General features: G+C 48.5%; 1 protein-coding gene across 1 annotated transcript in view; it reads left to right on the plus strand.

The window, feature by feature from the left end:
• plppr2b (phospholipid phosphatase related 2b) overlaps positions 1–20,693 on the plus strand; it is a 157,420-nt gene that overhangs the window by 11,881 nt on the left and 124,846 nt on the right. Inside the window, 2 exon segments of the mRNA XM_034188016.1 lie at positions 9,470–9,538; positions 9,540–9,581. Of these exon segments, the coding sequence (XP_034043907.1) occupies positions 9,470–9,538; positions 9,540–9,581 (111 nt within the window).

Consider the following 20,693-nt stretch of genomic DNA (forward strand, 5'->3'; position numbering starts at 1 on the left):
TTATTTCCCATTGCTGAGTTTGCTGGCTTTCACCCCAACTTCAGAAGAACCTCCAAATGTCTGCATCATGACTTTGTCTCTCTCTTATCTCTTCTGTCAGGCTTTTGTTTTTGATCATCGCTCCTCTGTTTCCACTCTACTTCTCCTCCTTTCAACCTCATTTCCACACCTAGGCTTTTGATTGCCTACCTGTGCTGCTGCTGCTGCTGCTGCTGCTGTTGTGTGTGTGTCTTTTTGATGCTTGATGGAAAATGTGTCTTTGTGGGCATGTTTGCATATGGAGTTTGGCATGTGTATAAGGACATGCATTACATTCTGTGTGTACATGTGCACAAAAATAGATTAATTAAAAATTAGTGTGCATTGAACTTCAACAACCAAGATCTTACTGGATTTTTGAAATAGTGACATTTGGATCATAAAGTATTGTTGCTGCAAATAACATTTATTTGAATATCAGTTTTTCTGTCATTTTTTTTCAATTAATTAATTTGTTAAAATGTCAGATAATGGAGGAGTGAATAAATTAGTCGAGAAATGAAATAATAGTCACATTTCAGAAACTGAGATCAGGGAATTTAGACATGTTTTAAAAACATGTCTCAAAGTAATTAAGTGATTATCAAAATAACTGGTGATCAATTAATAATAGATTAGTAATCGATGAATTGTTTCATGTCAATAAAGAACTGCACAGAGGCATCTGAGAATTTTGCAGATTGCAGTCACGGCAATTTTGTTCACAATAAAAAAAAAGTCTGTGAAATTAAAGGGGAAATCTCATGAAATCACAACACAAGAAACTAAAAAGAAAAACAATAGCGTAGTGTTTAATTTACAGCAATAATATGTAAAATGTGGAAGAAAACTGAACTGTGATTTTAATAGTACAAATATGTTAAAATAATCATATACCATTGTTGAATTTACAAATGACTGTCATTTAAACACAGAAAAACTGTAATACCAAAAACTACAATACAATTAGACTTTACAGATGAGAATTTTCACAAATACGGTAAAATACTGATAATTAAGGGTTTTTAAAAAAAGAGGTGACGTGTCTGTTTAAACTACATTTTGAGGATATTTAAACATAAGGTTACTGTTGGGAAAGTGTAAGTACACGGACCCACAACAGGGGGCGCAAATGAACGGACAATAGAATAGGTCAAATAACAACACTTTACTGTTGCGAACGTGCACAACAAACACAACAGATTCCACAATAGATCAAAGGTCAAATTACAAGGTGTCGTGTGGGCAGGCTCGAAGATAGGAGACGCCTGTCCAAAGCAGAACCGGAACCACACGATTTCCTCCGCCACCAGACCCCGGGAATACTGGAGCCGCCAAGTCCCGAACTCCCAGGTGGCCACTGCCTCCGCGTGTCGGACCTGGTACTGCTGGCGAGGAACAAAAACACAATTAAACGTGGGTGCGTCTGCACCCAGCAATCTGCACGGCAGGGAAGCTACCTCCACCTCTCGTTGGAGAAAAAGTCTGTTATCACTCACAAAATCACAACAAAAAAGGCTTCTATCAAGCAGTCAGGCTGAGGATATTACCTTTCAGGTAGAACGATATCTCGGCAAAGAGGTGGAGATGACGTCTTGCTGATATAACCGATGCAGATCAGATGAGTGGTGACAGCTGTCACAGGTGATGAGTGTCAGCTGTCACCCCGGCTGCTCCTGTGAGGCGGCAGCGCCCTCTGGTGCCTGGAGCCCGCACTCCAGGCAGGGTGCCCTCTGGTGGTGGGGGCCAGCAGTACCTCCTCTTCAGCTGGCCCACACAACAGGACCCCCCCCTCAACGGGCGCCTCCTGGCGCCCGACCAGGCTTGTCCGGGTGGCGGCGGTAGAAATCGGCCAGGAGGGCCGGGTCCAGAATGAAGCTCCTCTTCACCCAGGAGCGTTCTTCAGGTCCGTACCCCTCCCAGTCCACCAAATACTGGAAACCCCGGCCCATCCTACGGACATCCAAAAGCCGGCGCACAGTCCAAGCCGGCTCGCCATCGATGATCCGGGCAGGAGGCGGTGCCGGACCCGGAGTACAGAGGGGTGAGGTGTGATGTGGTTTGATTCGGGACACGTGAAATACAGGATGGATCCGCAGTGAGGCTTCAGCTGCCGGCCTCACTGCGGCTGGACTGATGACCTTCTGGATTTTGAAGGGACCGATGTAACGGTCCTGTAACTGTGGGGGAGTCCACTTTGAAGGGGGATGTCCTTTGTCGACAACCACACCTCCTGCCCTGGCCGATACGCAGGGGCCGGGGTCCGCCGACGGTCTGCATGGGCCTTTGACCTCATTCCGGGCCCTCAGCAAGGCAGAACGGGCGGCACGCCACACCCGACGGCACTTCCGTAGGTGGGCCTGGACCGAGGGGCACACCGACCTCTCCCTCAACCACTGGAAACAAAGGCGGTTGGTACCCCCAGACATACCTCGAAAGGGGAGAGGCCGGTGGCTGACGACACCTGGCTGTTATGGGCATACTCGATCCAGGCCAGATGGGTACTCCAGGCCGCCGGGTGCGCGGCTGTCACGCAACGCAGGGCCTGCTCCATCTCCTGGTTGGCCCGTTCTGCTTGCCCGGTGGTCTGGGGATGGTACCCGGATGAGAGACTCGCCGTGGCCCCCAGTTCCCGGCAGAAGCTCCTCCAGACGTGCGAGGAGAACTGGGGACCGCGATCTGAGACAATGTCTGTTGGATCCCATGCAGCCGGACGACGTGGTGAACCAGGAGGTCCGCTGTCTCCTGGGCCGTCGGGAGCTTCGGGAGGGCCACGAAGTGGGCCGCCTTGGAGAATCGGTCCACTATCGTGAGGATGGTGGTGTTGCCCTGGGACGGCGGGAGACCCGTGACAAAATCCAGGCCGATGTGGGACCTAGGGGCGATGGGGCACGGGCAGCGGCTGGAGCAGACCCGAAGCCCTACGATGGTCAGCCTTGCCCCTGGCGCAGGTGGTGCAGGCCTGGATATAATCCCGGAGTCGGCCTCTTAGGGAACGCCCACCAGAAGCGCTGCCGGACAACTGCCACGGTTCTTCGCACCCCTGGATGACAGGAGAGCTTAGAAGCCGTGACAGAAGATCCAGGACTGCAGCCCTAGCTTCTGGTGGGACGTAAAGTCTGTTCTTCGGCCCAGTTCCGGGGTCCGGGCTTTCGTGCCAGGGGCCTCCCGGACGGTTCTCTCTAACGTCCCAGGTGAGGGTGGCCACAATAGTGGACTCCGGATGATGGGTTCCGGTGGATCCGACAACTCGTTTTGACTTCACTTCCTATGTACCGGGGACAAGGCATCCGATCTCTGGTTCTTGGTCCCGGGACGGTAGGTGATCCGGAAGTCAAAACGGCCGAAGACAGTGACAGCGGGCTTGCCTGGGATTCAGCCGCTTGGCGGTCCTTGATATACTCCAGGTTCCGTTGTGGTCAGTGAAAACCGTGAATGGCACGGACTTTCCCTCCAACAGATGTCTCCACTCTTCAAGAGCCTCTTTCACCGCAAGGAGTTCTCGATTGCCGACGTCATAGTTCCGTTCCGGCCGGGGTCAACCTGCGGGAAAAATAGGCACACGGGTGAAGGACCTTATCGGTCTTCCCGCTCTGGGAAAGCACAGCTCCTATCCCTGAGTCCGAGGCGTCCACTTCAACCACTAACTGGCGACTAGGATCGGGCTGCACCAGAACGGGTGCAGACGAGAAGCGCCGTTTCAACTCCTTGAACGCGGCATCGCAACGATCCGACCAGGTGAAGGGAACTTTTGGTGAGGTCAGGGCTGTCAGGGGGCTAACTACCTGACTGTAGCCCTTAATGAACCTCCTGTAGAAATTAGCAAAGCCGAGGAACTGTTGCAGCTTCCTACGGCTAGTGGGTTGGGGCCAGTCTCTCACCGCCGCAACCTTGGCCGGATCAGGAGCGACGGAGTTGGGGGAGATGATAAACCCAGGAAGGACAAAGAGGTGCGGTGGAACTCACACTTCTCGCCCTTCACAAACAGCCGGTTCTCCAACAACCGCTGCGGACCTGACGTACATGCCGGACATGAGTCTCAGGATCCGGAGAAAGATGAGTATATCGTCTAGATCTACGAAAACGAATCGGTGCAGGAAAATCCGCAGACATCATTACTAATGCTTGGACGTCGCGGGGGCGTTGGTGAGGCCGAACGGCATGACCAGGTACCAAAGTGACCTAATGGGGTGTGAATGCCGTCTTTCCATCGTCTCCCTTCCGGATCCGAACCAGGTGTACGCATTTCTAAGATCCAGTTTAGTAAAGATTTTGGCTCCATGCAGGGGGGTGAACACGGAATCTAATAATGGCAACGGGTATCGGTTGCGAACCGTAATCTCATTCAGCCCCCTGTAATCAATACATGGACGAAGTCCGCCATCTTTCTTGCCCACAAAAAAGAAACCTGCCTGGTGGTGTCTTGTGTGTGAGTTAAAGGGAGGAGGTGTGCCATCTAGTGCCCGCACCTGCAATGGCGTAGGAAGCGCCACCAGAGGGAGCCCTACCTCCTTTGCCCTATGCTGGCTAGCAGATTCCCTTCTGACCCAGTGTCCACCAGTGCTCGGCTTGAAGGGTTAAATCCCCGCTCGGATTGTGACTGGGAGTCGTGTGGCAATTTGTGTGTGTCTCACTTGAATGTCTTGACCCCCCCTTAGCCCAGTCTCTAAGGGCGAGTGTTGACGTTTTTGGCCGTTTGGGCAGTCTCTCTGTGGTGTGCTCTGTTGAGCTGCAGAGAAAACACTCTCCACGGATCAGCCTCCCCATTTTGGCCCTGTGCGTTTCCCTAACAACGTTCAGCAGGGGGAGCTGTTGCCCCACAAAGCGCTGCGGCTGTGGAGCGTGGGGCGGACGGCCCCTTTCGAACCCGGAAGGGACGAGGGGCGGCGCGTATCCGGTCATGTCCTTCGCCTCGCTCCCGACGGCGTTCCTCTAACCGATTGTCTAATCGGATAACGAGAATAATAAGGCCGTCTAAATCCACGCGGTTCGTCCTTAGCCACCAGGAGCTCTCTTCAGGACCAACGCACAGTCCGTTTACGTCGAAGGGCGGCGCGGAGGGCAGTGTTATTCCAGCGGACTCGCAGCCGCGATGCGGAAGTCGACTGCATAAGCAGCTGCGCTCCGGCGCCCCTGTCTCATTGACAGCAGCCGGCTGAAGCGGTCTTCTCTCTCTTTGGATGATCGAACACTGTTCTGAACTCCCTCACAAACCCATCATGTAGAGGAGCCGTGAATTTTGCTCCCAAAGCGCTGTAGCCCAAGCGCGTGCCTGTTCGCGAAGCAGATTAATACATAAGCTATCTTACTAGCATCCAGTCGCGTACATGACGGGACGTTGTGCGAGACGAGCGAACACTGCATAAGTGGAAGTCCGCGCACGTCTCCAACACAACCTCGTACGGCTCTGGAGGGCTTATGTATGCTTCAGGGGAAGGTGGGAGGGGTCGTTGAACGACCAGTGGAACGTCACTGTTACGCACAGGGTCGACAGGAGGGAGAGCCGCAGCAGCGCCCTGAGGGCGCGCCTCCACCTGCGCGGCGAGAGCCTCCACCCTGCGGTTAAGGAGGACGTTCTGCTCGGTCATTAAATCCAACCGAGCCGTGAAAATGGTGAGGATCCGCTGCAACTCACCGATCATTCCTCCTGCGGGCGCCTGTGCGCCCTGTTTCTTCCATTGGCCGTTCAACAGCCGGTGACGCCCCTCGGGATCCATGACATTGGCCGAGATATCCTGTTGGGAAAAGTGTAAGTACACGGACCCACAACAGGGGGCGCAAATGACGGACAATAGAATAGGTCAAATAACAACACTTTACTGTTGCGAACGTGCACAACAAACACAACAGATTCCACAATAGATCAAAGGTCAAATTACAGGTGTCGTGTGGGCAGGCTCGAAGATAGGAGACGCCTGTCCAAAGCAGAACCGGAACCACACGATTTCCTCCGCCACCAGACCCCGGGAATACTGGAGCCGCCAAGTCCCGAACTCCCAGGTGGCCACTGCCTCCGCGTGTCGGACCTGGTACTGCTGGCGAGGAACAAAAACACAATTAAACGGGGGTGCGTCTGCACCCAGCAATCTGCACGGCAGGGAAGCTACCTCCACCTCTCGTTGGAGAAAAAGTCTGTTATCACTCACAAAAATCACAACAAAAAGGCTTTCTATCAAGCAGTCAGGCTGAGGATATTACCTTTCAGGTAGAACAAAGGTAGAACAGGTAGAACACCTCGGCAAAGAGGTGGAGATGACGTCTTGCTGATATACCGATGCAGATCAGATGAGTGGTGACAGCTGTCACAGGTGATGAGTGTCAGCTGTCACCCTGGCTGCTCCTGTGAGGCGGCAGCGCCCTCTGGTGCCTGGAGCCCGCACTCCAGGCAGGGTGCCCTCTGGTGGTGGTGGGCCAGCAGTACCTCCTCTTCAGCAGCCCACACAACAGTTACTGTTTTGCAATAGACAAATTACAACAGGTTTACAATGTGAAAATGACATATTTTATGTAAAACCATTTACATATTCACTGTAATTTTTACAGAATTCCCCTGGCAACCACACCTGCTGGAATTCTTCCATAAAAACAAGGGAATTTTTTTTTTACAGTGTTTCTTTGGTGAGAGGGATTTTCTCAAAGTCATGTCAGAAATGCAAGACTGCAGCACTGCTGGTATGTGGAATGGCAGCTGGATCATGGGACTAAATGGATAATAGATGATTGCAGTACTGTATTTTCCAGAGTATAAGTTACAGGATCTCCCAAACTAGTAAAAAAAAAAAAAAGAACCCCCAGTGATTATACTCCCAAAAGTACTGTATTAGAGATCATTGTGATTCCCTGAACTATAAGGGCTAACAGTACTGGTAAAGGTTCTTAAAATCTTATGACATCTTCTGTGCTAAAGTTAAATGCAAACACACAAGGTGTCCAAGTGTAAAATACACTCATCGTAGCTGAAGGACTTGCGTGGTTGGAGACATGCTTCTGTCATCTGCTTCCACCTAAGAGGTGACACGTTTTGACTGAGAAGCGCATCTTTGAGTTCGTCTACTTATAATAAAAAATGTATTTTCTTGGCTCTGTGAGGCCAACTCCCAGGCGAGGAAGATACAGTAAATAAATAAGTTATTACCAAATGGAAAATTAAGGGAAATTTCAAAAAGAAACGTCCGTTATAACCGTTTCCACTGCAGATGTTTTTGACAAGTTTGCTGTAGCAGGTGCAATGAATACATGAATGATTTTGGCGTGGCTATAAGCCATGTGTGTGTGTTCCAGCATATACACACAGTCCTGCATCATAAGTGCCTAAATGGAAAGCAGCAATCATGTGTGTTATTAATTACAATGTGATTATTCCTACTGCAGACAAATATAGACTTTAAAAGCATTGAATTTTCTCTATATAATATGTTTAAAAACTGTTTTGTTTTTTATTTTCATTAAGCCAAGCAAGACGTACGACTCCTGTTAACATGGTGAAACTTATAGCTCGCAAACAACATACAAATAAGCAGACAACAATAATAGTCATCTGCTCTGTTAAGTCAGTGCAGCTCTGAAGGTTAATGTGGTGGGTTCAAGACCACGGGATCCTTGGGCAAGGTCCTTAACTCCAAGTTACTCCAGGTGTGCAGTAGAGCACGCTGCTATAGGTGTGTGAATGGGTGAATGTGAGGCATCATTATAAAGCACATTGAGTTTCTGCATTGTTTCACACAAGAAGTCAAGAGAGCATGAATCCCCGTCACCACAGGGGTGAAAACATGAAAAGAAACAGTATCATGACCACAGACGCCATAATGCAAATGGCAATCTCACCACTAGATCACACTATCATACACACAATGTAGCTTTTACAGCAGTTCTGTTACAAAACTCAAATGACACAAACATACCCCCATACAAGGAAAGGAATTCATATGAATTTAGGCATGAAAGAAAAAGAAGGTGAGGAAGATGGTTTTGCATGCAGTGAATGGTGGTGTGTGTGTGTGTGGTGTGTGTGTGTGTGTGTGTGTGTGTGTGTGTGTGTGTGTGTGTGTGTGTGTGTGTGTGTGTGTGTGTGTGTGTGTTGTGAGGAGAGAGAAAGTTTTCACTCAGAAAATTAACTAAATCACGTCTGATTGTTGACAAGTTATATGTGAAAAGTTAAACTACTTTGTTACAAATTGACACAATGTAACAAAGTAGTTGAAGTAGACTGTTCTTCCTTCTCTGTGATGTTTTTCTGCAGCATGAATTGATGTTTGTCAGATTTGTTCATTTTTAAATCCAGCATCTGGTGGCTACCAAGGATACTGCTGCTTGTCCTTTTGTGCCAAGAAATACTTTTTTTTTTTTTTTGCATCATTTGTACATGTAGTTGTTTGCTTCTGTTTGTGTAGCTGAGCAATTGTGTAGAAGTATAATAAAGTTTCAGGGTAGAGTTGACATTGAATATCAGTCTGCATCATTTTGATGCAAATTGCAATGGATAGGTCGCACAAAAAGTCTGTCAATGTGTCCACTATTTCAAGATTGCAGAATTTATACCACTGACACCACTCATGTACACCCAGACTACCTGCACTACAATGCAGTATCACCTAAGGCTCCTAGAGAGTGTCACTTTTGTCCTGTTAATGCATTGCTGACCCCTGGATTGATCTGAATACATTCTGAACAGTTTTACTGTTATGAATCAGTTGAATGAAGCATGTTATGCAGCTATGTCAGAGTCTTCAAACTCTCATCATGTTTAAAGATTAGCACGAAACTCTTGCAGGTTCAAATGTGAAAGTTCATTCAAGTGCTTGTTCAATGTCCATTTTTACTGCATGCCTATGCCACTTCTGACTGATGCACCACCCCCTTATCCCTGCTGCATATCAGGCTTGTATAACAGCAAAATAATGCAGAAAATTCAAACATGAAAAAAATGCAGATGAATTTCGGCACACGAAAAGCTGGCTTCATCTTCTGGGCTTCTTCAATGGTGCACTTTCTGCTACTGCATATGGTGCACCCCCCCCCAGTGGTGAACAAAAGCAAGCAGAGTTATGTGCCAGTGTGGCTGCAGCAAAGTACCAAAAGCCTGAAGAAAATCCTTGTCATTTCATGAAAGATTTATTTGAAAATAAGCAGTGCCCCTTTTGGCTTATTCTAATTTACTATGGAAAGCAAATGTTAATTGTATTGGATTGCAAAGAATTGCACCAAACTGAATCATAACATAAACAAAAGCATTATACTTTAATTAATTTGTTGATTAATCATTTATCTACTGTACATCTTGATCATCATCTGATCTTGGCATGCTAAACCTTTTTAGGGACCTCAGGTAATGCTTCTTTTCAGGCGACTGATTTAGAATGGACTATACCAAGTTATATCACATCACTAGCACCGGTCTATGTGAAGACTCTTTGGACAACTTTACCAGTTGTTTGACCTCTGACCTTACAGGATGATTGACAGCCAGGCGTCGGCTCAGCGGAGAACGATGAGGACCTTCCCGGGGACCGAGACCAACAGCGAAGACCAGCACCTACATTGTGCCCTGCTTCCTCTTTGTGGAGGTATTGTCAGCCAAAACTTTTCAACTTAGTATTGAACCTACAGTACATCTGCAGGCTTTAGTTTTCCTGAACATAAACTAACATTAAAAATGTTCACGTGCAAACCACTGTATAGTGTGCATTCATTTGTGTAACAACTGCAGGTCATAAATGCTGGATGAAACAGGTAGAAACAAAGCTGTAAACAGCTTTGGACAATCTGATGGACAAATGAAGGCACATTTTACAGACTTTTCTCTGCAAATATTCTCTTGCTCACTTCCTCCATTTTTCATATTTCACTTCACATCTCATTGTTTTATCATTTCCTGGTTCATGTGACATATATTAACAACATGTGCTAGTTGGGATTCTGCTTTCAGCTCTTTGTCTCTCCATCAACACCATTTATAAATGTGTAATTACTCTCAATTCACCTCACTTTGAGCAGATGCAATCAGTTAATCAGTGACATCACAACCCAGCCTCATGGCATGTCGTGATTCAGCAGCACGAAATATACATTAATCTATTGGTTTGTGATATTGTGATGAATGTTGTGAAAGTGTCGTGACACGGACCCACAACAGGGGGCGTTAATGAACGGACAATGGATAAGCCAAAAGTAACAATTTAATGTTGTGAATCGCACAATGACGTACAGACAATAACAATATGGTGGACTGTCAATCATACACCAGGTGACGTGTGGGCAGGCTCGACGATAGAAGACGCCTGGCGAGAGAAGAGCCAGATCCCCACACAGCTTCCACCACCAACGGAGCTGAAGAACACCGGAGCCGCCAAGCCCTGCGCCCCAGGTGGCCACTGTCTTCAGCAGTCAGACCCGGTATTGCTGGCAGAAAACAGAGACAGTCCTGATGAGTGTGAGTTCGCACACTCTGTAAGCCCACAGTCAGTGTTTAGTTAGGAGGGAGCACCTCCACCTCCAATCACACACTCGTGCAGCTCCTGTTTCACCACTTATCTGGTTTGGGGTGTGAGGCGAAGCCGTCGCTGATCACACCAAACGCCAATCCCACAGATAAGGACACACCAGGAAAACGGCTGCAAAGAAGTTCAGATTAATACTCAATGTTTTGAGTCAGCAGAGAAAATTACCTGAATGGTAGCTGATTTCTCGGCGAGGAGGTGGAGTTGCAGTCCGGCCTTTATGGTGATGGTGATGAGATGAATGAGTGACAGCTGGTGCTGAGGATGAGTGACAGCTGTCACTCCCAGTGGCTCCGGCGCCCTCTTGTGCTTGAAGCCTGCACTCCAAGCAGGGTGCCATCTGGTGGTGGTGGGCCAGCAGTACCTCCTCTTCAGCGGCCCACACAACAAGACCCCCCCCCTCAACGGGTGCCTCCTGGCGCCCGACCAGGCTTGTCCGGGTGCCGGGCGTAGAATTTGGCAAGGAGGGCCGGGTCCAGGATGAAGCTCCTCTTCACCCAGGAGCGTTCTTCGGGTCCATATCCTTCCCAGTCCACCAAATACTGGAACCCCCGGCCCTTTCGACGATGTCCAGGAGTCGGCGCACAGTCCAAGCCGGCTCCCCGTCGATGATCCGGGCAGGCGGCGGCGCCGGTCCGGGGGCACAGAGGGGAGAGGTGTGGCAGGGTTTGAGTCTGGAGACATGGAATACTGGATGTATCCGCAGTGAAGCTGGCAGCTTCAGCTTCACTGCGGCTGGACTGAGGATCTTCACGATGGTGAAGGGTCCTATAAATCTGTCCTTCAGCTTCTGGGATTCCGTTTGCAGAGGTATGTCCTTTGTGGATAACCAAACCGCCTGCCCGGGCTGGTATGCAGGGGCCGGGGAATGCCGGCGGTCTGCATGGGCCTTAGCCCTCGTCCGGGCTCTGAGCAGGGCAGAGCGGGCGGTACGCCACACCCGACGGCACTTCCTCAGATGGGCCTGGACCGAGGGCACCCCGACCTCTCCCTCCACTAGCGGAAACAATGGGGGCTGGTACCCCAAACACACCTCAAACGGGGAGAGGCCGGTGGCAGATGAAACTTGGCTATTATGAGCGTACTCGATCCAGGCCAGATGGTCACTCCAGGCCGTCGGGTGCGCGGAGGTCACGCAGCGGAGGGCCTGCTCCAGTTCCTGGTTCGTCCGCTCTGCCTGCCCGTCGTCTGGGGGTGGTACCCAGACGAGAGACTGACGGTGGCCCCCAGTTCCCTGCAGAAGCTCCTCCAGACCTGGGAGGAGAACTGAGGACCACGATCTGAGACACTGTCTGCTGGAATCCCATGCAGACGCACGACATGGTGGACCAGGAGGTCTGCAGTCTCCGTGGCCGTCGGGAGCTTCGGGAGGGCCACGAAGTGTGGCCGCCTTGGAGAACCGGTCCACTTCGTTAAGATGGTGGTGTTGCCCGGAACGGCAGGAGGCCCGTGACAAAGTCTAGGCCGATATGAGACCAGGGGCGACGAGGCACAGGCAGAGGCTGGAGGGGCCTTGGGCCTTGTGATGGTCGGCTTTGCCCCTGGCACAGGTGGTGCAGGCTGACATACTCCCGACGTCGGCTTCCATAGACGCCCACCAGAAGCACTGCTGGACACTGCCACGGTCCCTACGCACCCCTGGGTTTACAGGAGAGCTGGAACCGGGACAGAAGTCAAGGACCGCAGCCCTGGCCTCGTGGTGGGATGTACAAATTTGGTCCTTCGGACCTGTCCCCCGGGTCCGGGCTCCATGTCAGGGCCTCCCGGACGGTCTTCTCCACGTCCCAGGTAAGGGTGGCCACGACAGTGGACTCGGGGATGATGGTTCAGGGGGTCTGACAGCTCGGTCTTGACCATCCTCTTCATGCACCGGGACAGGGCGTCAGATCGTTAGTTCTTTGTCCCGGTGGCGGTAGGTGATCTGGAAGTCAAAACGCCCGAAGAACAGCGACCAGCGGGCTTGCCTGGGGTTCAGACGCTTCGCGGTCCGGATGTACTCCAGGTTCCGATGGTCCGTGAAAACCGCGAATGGTACCGATGCTCCCTCCAACAGGTGTCTCCACTCCTCAAGAGCCTCCTTCACCGCAAGAAGTTCCCGATTGCCGACGTCATAGTTCCGTTCAGCTGGGGTCAAACCTTCGGGAAAAGTAGTCACATGGATGAGAACCTTGTCGGACTCCCCCGCTCTGGGACAGCACGGCTCCTATCCCTGAGTCAGAGGGCTGTCAGGGGGCTAACTACCTGACTGTAGCCCTTAATGAACCTCCGGTAGAAATTTGCAAAACCGAGGAACTGTTGTAGTTTCCTACGGTTCGTTGGTTGGGGCCAATCTCTCACCGCCGCAACCTTGGCCGGATCAGGGGCGACGGAGTTGGAGGAGATTATGAACCCCAAGAAGGACAAAGAAGTGTGGTGGAACTCACACTTCTCGCCCTTCACAAACAGTCGGTTCTCCAACAACCGCTGTAGGACCTGACGTACATGCTTGACATGGGTCTCAGGATCCGGAGAAAAGATGAGTATATCGTCTAGATATACGAAGACAAACTGATGCAGGAAGTCCCGCAAGACATCATTAACCAATGCTTGGAACATCGCGGGCGCATTGGTGAGGCCGAACGGCATGACCAGGTTCTCAAAGTGACCTAACGGGGTGTTAAATGCCGTCTTCCACTCGTCTCCCTCCCGGATCCGAACCAGGTGATAAGCATTCCTAAGATCCAATTTCGTGAAAATTTGGGCTCCATGCAGGGCGTGAACACTGAATCCAACAGAGGTAACGGGTATCGGTTGCGAACCGTGATCTCGTTCAGCCCTCTGTAATCAATGCATGGACGGAGTCCGCCGTCCTTCTTGCCCACAAAAAAGAAACCAGCACCCATCGGGGAGGTGGAGTTCCGGATCAACCCGGCAGCTAACGAGTCCCGGATGTAGGTCTCCATTGATTCGCGTTCCGGACATGAGAGGTTGTACAGCCTGCTGGACGGGTACTCAGCGCCCGGTATCAAATCAATGGCACAATCGTACGGACGGTGCGGGGGCAGCGTGAGTGCCAGATCCTTGCTGAAGACGTCAGCAAGGTCGTGGTACTCGGCCGGCGCCGCCGCCAGATTGGGGGGGACTAAAACCTCCTTCTTAGCTGTCACACCGGGTGGAACCGAGGATCCTAAACACTCCCGGTGGCAGGTTTCGCTCCACTGAACCACAACCCCAGATGGCCAATCAATCCGGGGATTGTGTTTTAACACCCATGGAAAACCCAAAATCACTCGGGAGGTACAAGGTGTTACATAAAACACAATCTCCTCCCTGTGATTCCCAGACACCACCAACGTCACTGGCTGTGTCTGGTGTGTGATTAGTGGAAGAAGGGTGCCATCTAGCGCCCGCACCGACAATGGTGACGGTAAGGCCACTAGAGGGAGCCCAACCTCCTTTGCCCATCTGCTATCCAGCAGATTCCCCTCTGACCCCGTGTCCACCAGTGCTGGGGCGTGAAGGGTTAGATCCCCACTCAGGATCGTGACTGGGATTCGTGCAGATCGTCGGGGTTTCCCCACGTGGGTGTTGTGACCCACCCTTAGCCCAGTCTCTAAGGACGAGTGCTGCTGTTTTGACCGTTTGGGGCATTCTCTCTGTGTGTGCTCGGTAGAGCTGCAGAGAAAACACTCTCCATGGATCAGCCTCCTTTGTCTCTGATCTGATCGTTTTTTGGCCCTGCTCGTTTCCATAGCAACGTCAGCGGGCGGAGCTGTTGTCACGTGGAGAGCCCTGGCAGTGGAGCGTGGGGAAGTCGGCTCCCTTTCAGACCCGGGAGGAAGAGGGACGGCCTGTTCCTGACCACGCCCCTCGTCTCGCTCCCGTCGGTGTTCCGTTAATCGGTTGTCTAACCGTATAACCAGGTCGATAAGCCCATCTAAATCCCGCGGCTCGTCCTTCGCCACCAGGTGCTCCTTAAGGACCAGAGACAGTCCGTTTACAAAGGCGGCGCGGAGCGCAACAGCATTCCAGCCGGCTCGCGCTGCCGCGATGCGGAAGTCGACTGCATACTTCGCTGCGCTCCGACGCCCCTGCCGTATCGACAGCAGCACACTTGAAGCGGTCTCGCCTCTATGAGGGTGGTCCAACACCTGTCGGCACTCCCTCACAAACTCAGTATAAACCGTTAGGAGCCGTGAATTCTGCTCCCAAAGCGCCGTAGCCCAGGCGCGTGCCTCTCCTCGAAGCAAATTGATCACATAAGCCACCCGGCTAGCGTCTGCTGCGTACATGACGGGACGCTGTGAAAAGACGAGCGAGCACTGCATCAAGAAGTCCGCGCACGTCTCCACACAGCCTCCGTACGGCTCCGGAGGGCTTATGTATGCTTCAGTGGAAGGTGGGGGGGTTCGTTGAACGACCAGCGGAATGTCTGTTTCTGGCACACGGTCAGCAGGAGGAGGTGCTGCAGCAGCGCCCTGAGCACGCGCTTCCACCTGGGCGGTGAGAGCCTCCATCCTACGAATGAGAACACTGCTCTGTTCGGTAACTAAGTCCAACCGAGCGGTAAAGGCGGTTAAGATGTGCTGCAGCTCACCCAACACGCCTCCTGCTGGCGCCTGTGCACCTCGCTCTCCCATTGGCTGTTCAAGCGATGGTTGACGCCCCTCGGGATCCATGACGCTGGCCGAGAAATCCTGTTGTGAAAGTGTCGTGACACGGACCCACAACAGGGGGCGTTAATGAACGGACAATGGATAAGCCAAAAGTAACAATTTAATGTTGTGATCGCACAACGACGTACAGACAATAACAATATGGTGGACTGTCAATCATACACCAGGTGACGTGTGGGCAGGCTCGACGATAGAAGACGCCTGCCGAGAGAAGAGCCAGATCCCCACACAGCTTCCACCACCAACGGAGCTGAAGAACACCGGAGCCGCCAAGCCCTGCGCCCCAGGTGGCCGCTGTCTTCAGCAGTCAGACCCGGTACTGCTGGCAGAGAACAGAGACAGTCCTGATGAGTGTGAGTTCGCACACTCAGTAATCCCACAGTCAGTGTTTAGTTAGGAGGGAGCACCTCCACCTCCAATCACACACTCGTGCAGCTCCTGTTTCACTCTGGTGGTGGTGGGCCAGCAGTACCTCCTCTTCAGCGGCCCACACAACAATGAAAGCGCCTCATTTTTGTTATGGCAGCACAAGTTCATTCTGATTCATTCCATGATGGCTGCATGAAAGTAAAAGTGAAGCGGGGGGGTCGGGGGTGGTTCAGGTTAGGGTTGGGGGTAGGACCCTGTCATGAAAATTTGACTCCTTTCGTCACGGGAGCATGAAAAAAAAATGTGAGACTGCGCTGGACATCACCTGGTGCAGTGGGTGGTTGCAAAGAAAAGCTGCACCCTCTTCTGGGATCAGTTTGTCACCTCTGTTCTAAGGTATTGTTGAAGTGCAACAACAGCCCCAAATGAGTGACAATCTCAGATCCTTCACTCTTTTACTCTTCTCTCCATTATTCCTCAATGACCTGGTGCAGCGCTCGTGGCCTCAGCTGCATTTCCTAATTAATCGGCCTAATTACAAATGGAAACCCAATTAGTTTGTGATACAGTGAACGTGCTGCAACCCTGCAGGTCCTCTCAGCTGCAGCAGCCGAGAAACAAGCACGAGTGGAATGAGTTTTTCGTTATTTTCTTTTTGCATCAGCTGTAATAGTTTTATATTTCTTGGCAAAAAAAAAACAACAACAAAAAACAGTCGAACCTTGACTTGCGACGTCACAAGTTGAGGTTTTGCACTGTAGCCTGCAGGCAAACAAACAGGCAAAGGATAGAAGTGAGTCTTTCTCGCTTCCCCACCAAGAGAAGCTTTAAGTCTACAGATCTCTTGGAGAGTTGGTCTCGTTCGACATTTTCCAGCAAACATTTGAACTTTATACCATCTTTGCTAAACCGTGTACCTGCAGGAGCTTCCCACCTCACCGTGTGACGCTCCTCATTCACATCACCCTCTGAAGATCATCACGTTTTCATGTTCTCTTTGCACCATGAATGCAATACAACAACCCGGCACACACTTATTATATTTTCTTTCATTCTTTCATTGAGCTTTGATATTGGCTTGTTCTCACAACTTCTTCATGACTTAATGATTTTTTTAAGCTTTCAATTTTTAACAATGCATCTATGATATCTCCAGGCTTGTATCTGTCAGAGCTCCTCCCCTCCTTCAGCATTCTCTTTGACTGTCTCTTGAGCATCCGACTGCCCAGTCACATCCTCGCCATCACTCCTCTCCACCGTTCAGACCCTTGAGTATATTATGTCTTTTGTACCACAGCTTTTTTCCCCATTAACATCTTCACTTGTTCTCTTCAGTTATTCTCATTTTGCACGTTTTGTTTCCTAATCAACTTCCAGACAAGAAAACCAGGGTCTCATTTCCCAAGATGTCTTAAAGCTGAGATGATTGTAGCATTAGAAACAAAACATCATAATTTAAGGCTCATTAAAATAATTCTTGATTAACAAGAATCTTAAGAGGCTCCAGTTGGCAGAAAGAAAAAAATAATTCCTGGATTCATGATATGCTTTGGTTTGTTCAGCTCCACGTGGGTGTCATCATTTATCGAGACCACTGATGATCTGAGGTGATGTTTCATGAAAAAACAAGCAAAAAAACAAAACAAAATGCATAGCCTGCATTAACCCAGTGCATCCTGGGTAAATATTGCTAAACTCACTACTGACAAGTGATGCTTTTCTGCAGAAGGTTCAGTGACTGTGACCTTTGACAATTTGACCACAAAATCAATAAGCATCTTCAGATCAATATATAAAAAACACATAACACCTTTGGTGACAATCGGGCAATTAAAAAAGAGCTTATTGAGGATTTTTACAAAGGATGCTTCAGTGACCTTGACCTTGTTATCCCAAAATTAATAGGCATCTTGGAGTCACCATGCCTGAAACAATTAGCCAGTTTTGTGACAATCAGGCAGTTAGAAATGAAACTATTTTGTTCACAAGGTACTCTCAAGTGAGCTTGACGTTTTGAGCACAAATCCAGTTGGGTTCTTGGGGTCAATATACCAAACACACATACCAAGTTTGGTGAAATTTGGGCAGTTAAAAGGGAAGTTATTGAGCTCACAAGTTTTCTTTTAAAAGGTATGCTCTCATGACCTTGACCATTGACCTTTTGACCTCAAAGTCAGAAGGAGTCTTGGGGTCATTATGTGTAATGTATATACTGAGGTTTTTTTCTGCATAAGGCTTTTACAGAGTACAGTTCAGTGATTTTGTGTCATGCCCCGCCCAGTTCCAGGCTTCAGCCCTTATTTTTCCTCTTTATTTAGTTCTGTTCCTTTTGCCCCAGCCTTGTTTTATTAATTGCCTTCTTCATCATGCGTTTATTCTATGTTCTATTTTTGCTTTGGCACATTCTTCTGTTACTTTTATTCTTCAGCCATGTTCCAGTTCCGTTCTAGTTTTGTTCTATCAGTCTGTGTTTCATGGTTTATCATTTGGTTATTGTTTGCCTATTGTTTTGCTGTTCTCATTTCGTATTATGTAGTACTGTTATGCCAGGTTTTGTTATCACTTAGTTTCTGTTTTCTTATAGTTTTGTCTGTCTGTTCCACTTGGTTTTGTCACAATGTGTTATTTCCCATGATTCTGTTTATCATGTTCTGGTATGCTTTTCAGTCCTGATCAAGTTTAGATTTGTGCTCATGTTTTCTTTGTTTGATCTTTAGTTGTCATGTCCAGTTTTATTGTTATCACAGTCTCTTTCTGATCACTCATGTCCCACACCTGCACTTTGTCATCACTGTTGGCCACGCCCCATTCATCTGTCATTTACTTGCCCATTTGTCACTGCCTTTCTGCATCTCTTTTGCCTCTTAGTTGTCACCTGACCACGCCCCCTTCCAGGCCCTTCCTCCTCCACGTGCACCGCATTATCTTATTAACACCTGTTCTTATTTAAACTGCTTCAGTTCACTTCCTCCCTACTCGTTTGTTGATTCATTCACTCACCAGCACTTTGTTTCAGTCCTGTTTTGCCAAGCCGTGTTTTTTGACTCTGCTCTGTGTACTGGATCCTGCCTTTTGCCTCAGCCCTGACAACTCTGTTTGCTCGTGTACTGACCCTGCTTGTTTTTGACCACGTCCTCTGTCTTGTCCATGCCCGGTACTTTTGCTCCGCGGACTGCCTTCCTGTTACTGAACCCAGGTCTGAATTAAACATCCTTTACGCATACGTCCTGTGGTGAGCCTGCATTTGTGTCCAGCCTCAACCAAAACCTCAACCTTGAGGTCGCCATACAAACACATATATATGACCAATTTTATATATATAAAATTTTATTATTGCGCTCAAAAGATTTTAACCAAGTATGCCTCAGTGACCTTGACCTTTTGATTCCAAATCCTTGGGGTCACAATGCATAACACACATATAAAGTTTGATGACAATCAAGCCAGTACAACTGAACTTATCATACTCACAAATGAAATGTCTCGTGAGTGAGTGAGTCCCATCCATGTAGTGATGTCCAACTCCCTGGCTGTGTGCGGGGGGTACAGTTGTAATATTATTTTAGATATACACAATACTGTGCCCAAAAAAAGTATGGAAAAGAATGAAAAAAATTCAACACTTGATGTTAAACAACAAATATAAATATGTAAAATGTGTGATTAATTTTCACCTTTAAAAATTATTTGGTGATAAAACCTCACCTCTTTTAGTTGTTCTACTGTAAATAAATGTAATAAAATGGAGTCAGGATATATTTCATCTCTGTGTGATCACCTGGAGTTCTGTAAGAGCCAAATCAACAGGTTAAGGACCCAAAATGCGAAGAAGCAGCCGGAAAAAGTAACAGGTTTATGGAAGAAGAACTGTGCACAGCAGGAGGAAGCACTGAAGGAAGGGATGGCACTGGATACTGGCAGTGAGCTGGGAGGTTTGCCAAGACGAGGTGGGACGTGAGGGGGGTAGCTGTGGGAGCAGGAAGATACTGGAGACATAAAAAAAACAAACAGGATAAAACAGGTTTTAGATCAAATAAACAAAGTCCAGGAATGAAGCTTCAGAGAAACAGAGAACAATACTTACACAAAAAAATACTTAGCAAAAAGGACTAGCGGTACTGCATTGGAAGATAGTGCAGCAAATAACTGAAACAATACTTCACATGGTGATACAAGCACCAAATCCAGCACAAATTCTCCTTAGACATTGCTCTTTTAAAAAAAAAAACGACGGGCCACTTGAATTTTCAATAGGCGGCCATGTAGGGGTCAATTAAAGAATTACACAGGGGTTAAAATATAACAAATGCTCCAATCATATTGAAAACTATACCACATTATTTGTCTAATCATAAAGATTCCAAAAAGGTATAGTTTGGATGATCTATGACTGAATGTTATGGAGTTATGGGGTAAAAACTTTAAGAATGGTGACAAAGGTCAATTACAGTTTGTACAGGGGTCAAAAGTTAAAGTTGCTCCAATTTTAGGAAAAAAATGGTGCAAATTGTTGATTGAGCTACTTGGATTAATAAATGGAATAGTTTTGATTGTGTTGAATGCTTGGTCTCTAAAGTAAAGGTCAAATAAAGTTGACGTCCATTGAATTCTATGACATGTGACACCGTAAAGTGATAACTAAGCATGGCACATGGTGCAAACTATTCCTTTTTGAAACCCTGTTAACTCAACCAATAATTTGCATCACCTTTGAACAAAATTGGAGTAACTCTAACTTTTGACCCCTGTATAAACCTTTGTCACCATTCTTGTTGTTTTTACCCCATAACTCTATAGAATTCAGTCATAGATAGTCCAAACTATACCTTTTTGGAATCTTTACAATCAGATAAATAATGTGGTAACATTTTCAATATGACTGGAGCATTTTTATATTTTGACCCCTATGTAATTCTTCAATTGACCCCTACGTGGCCACCTATTGAAAATTCAAGTAGCCTGTCGGTTTTTCAAAAGAGTAATATCTAAGGTGTACTTTTGCCAAATTTGGTGCTTGTATCACCATTTGAATGATTCCTCTGTAAATATTCTGTTATCTGCTGCACTAAAACGGAATAATCTGGTGAAATGTGAGAGGAAATCCTCGGTTTAAGTCAGCTGGTAGATGAAGTGCAGGTCTAACAGCTGCCACAAG

Source organism: Thalassophryne amazonica, chromosome 15, assembly GCF_902500255.1.
Source record: "Thalassophryne amazonica chromosome 15, fThaAma1.1, whole genome shotgun sequence".
NCBI lineage: Eukaryota > Metazoa > Chordata > Actinopteri > Batrachoidiformes > Batrachoididae > Thalassophryne > Thalassophryne amazonica.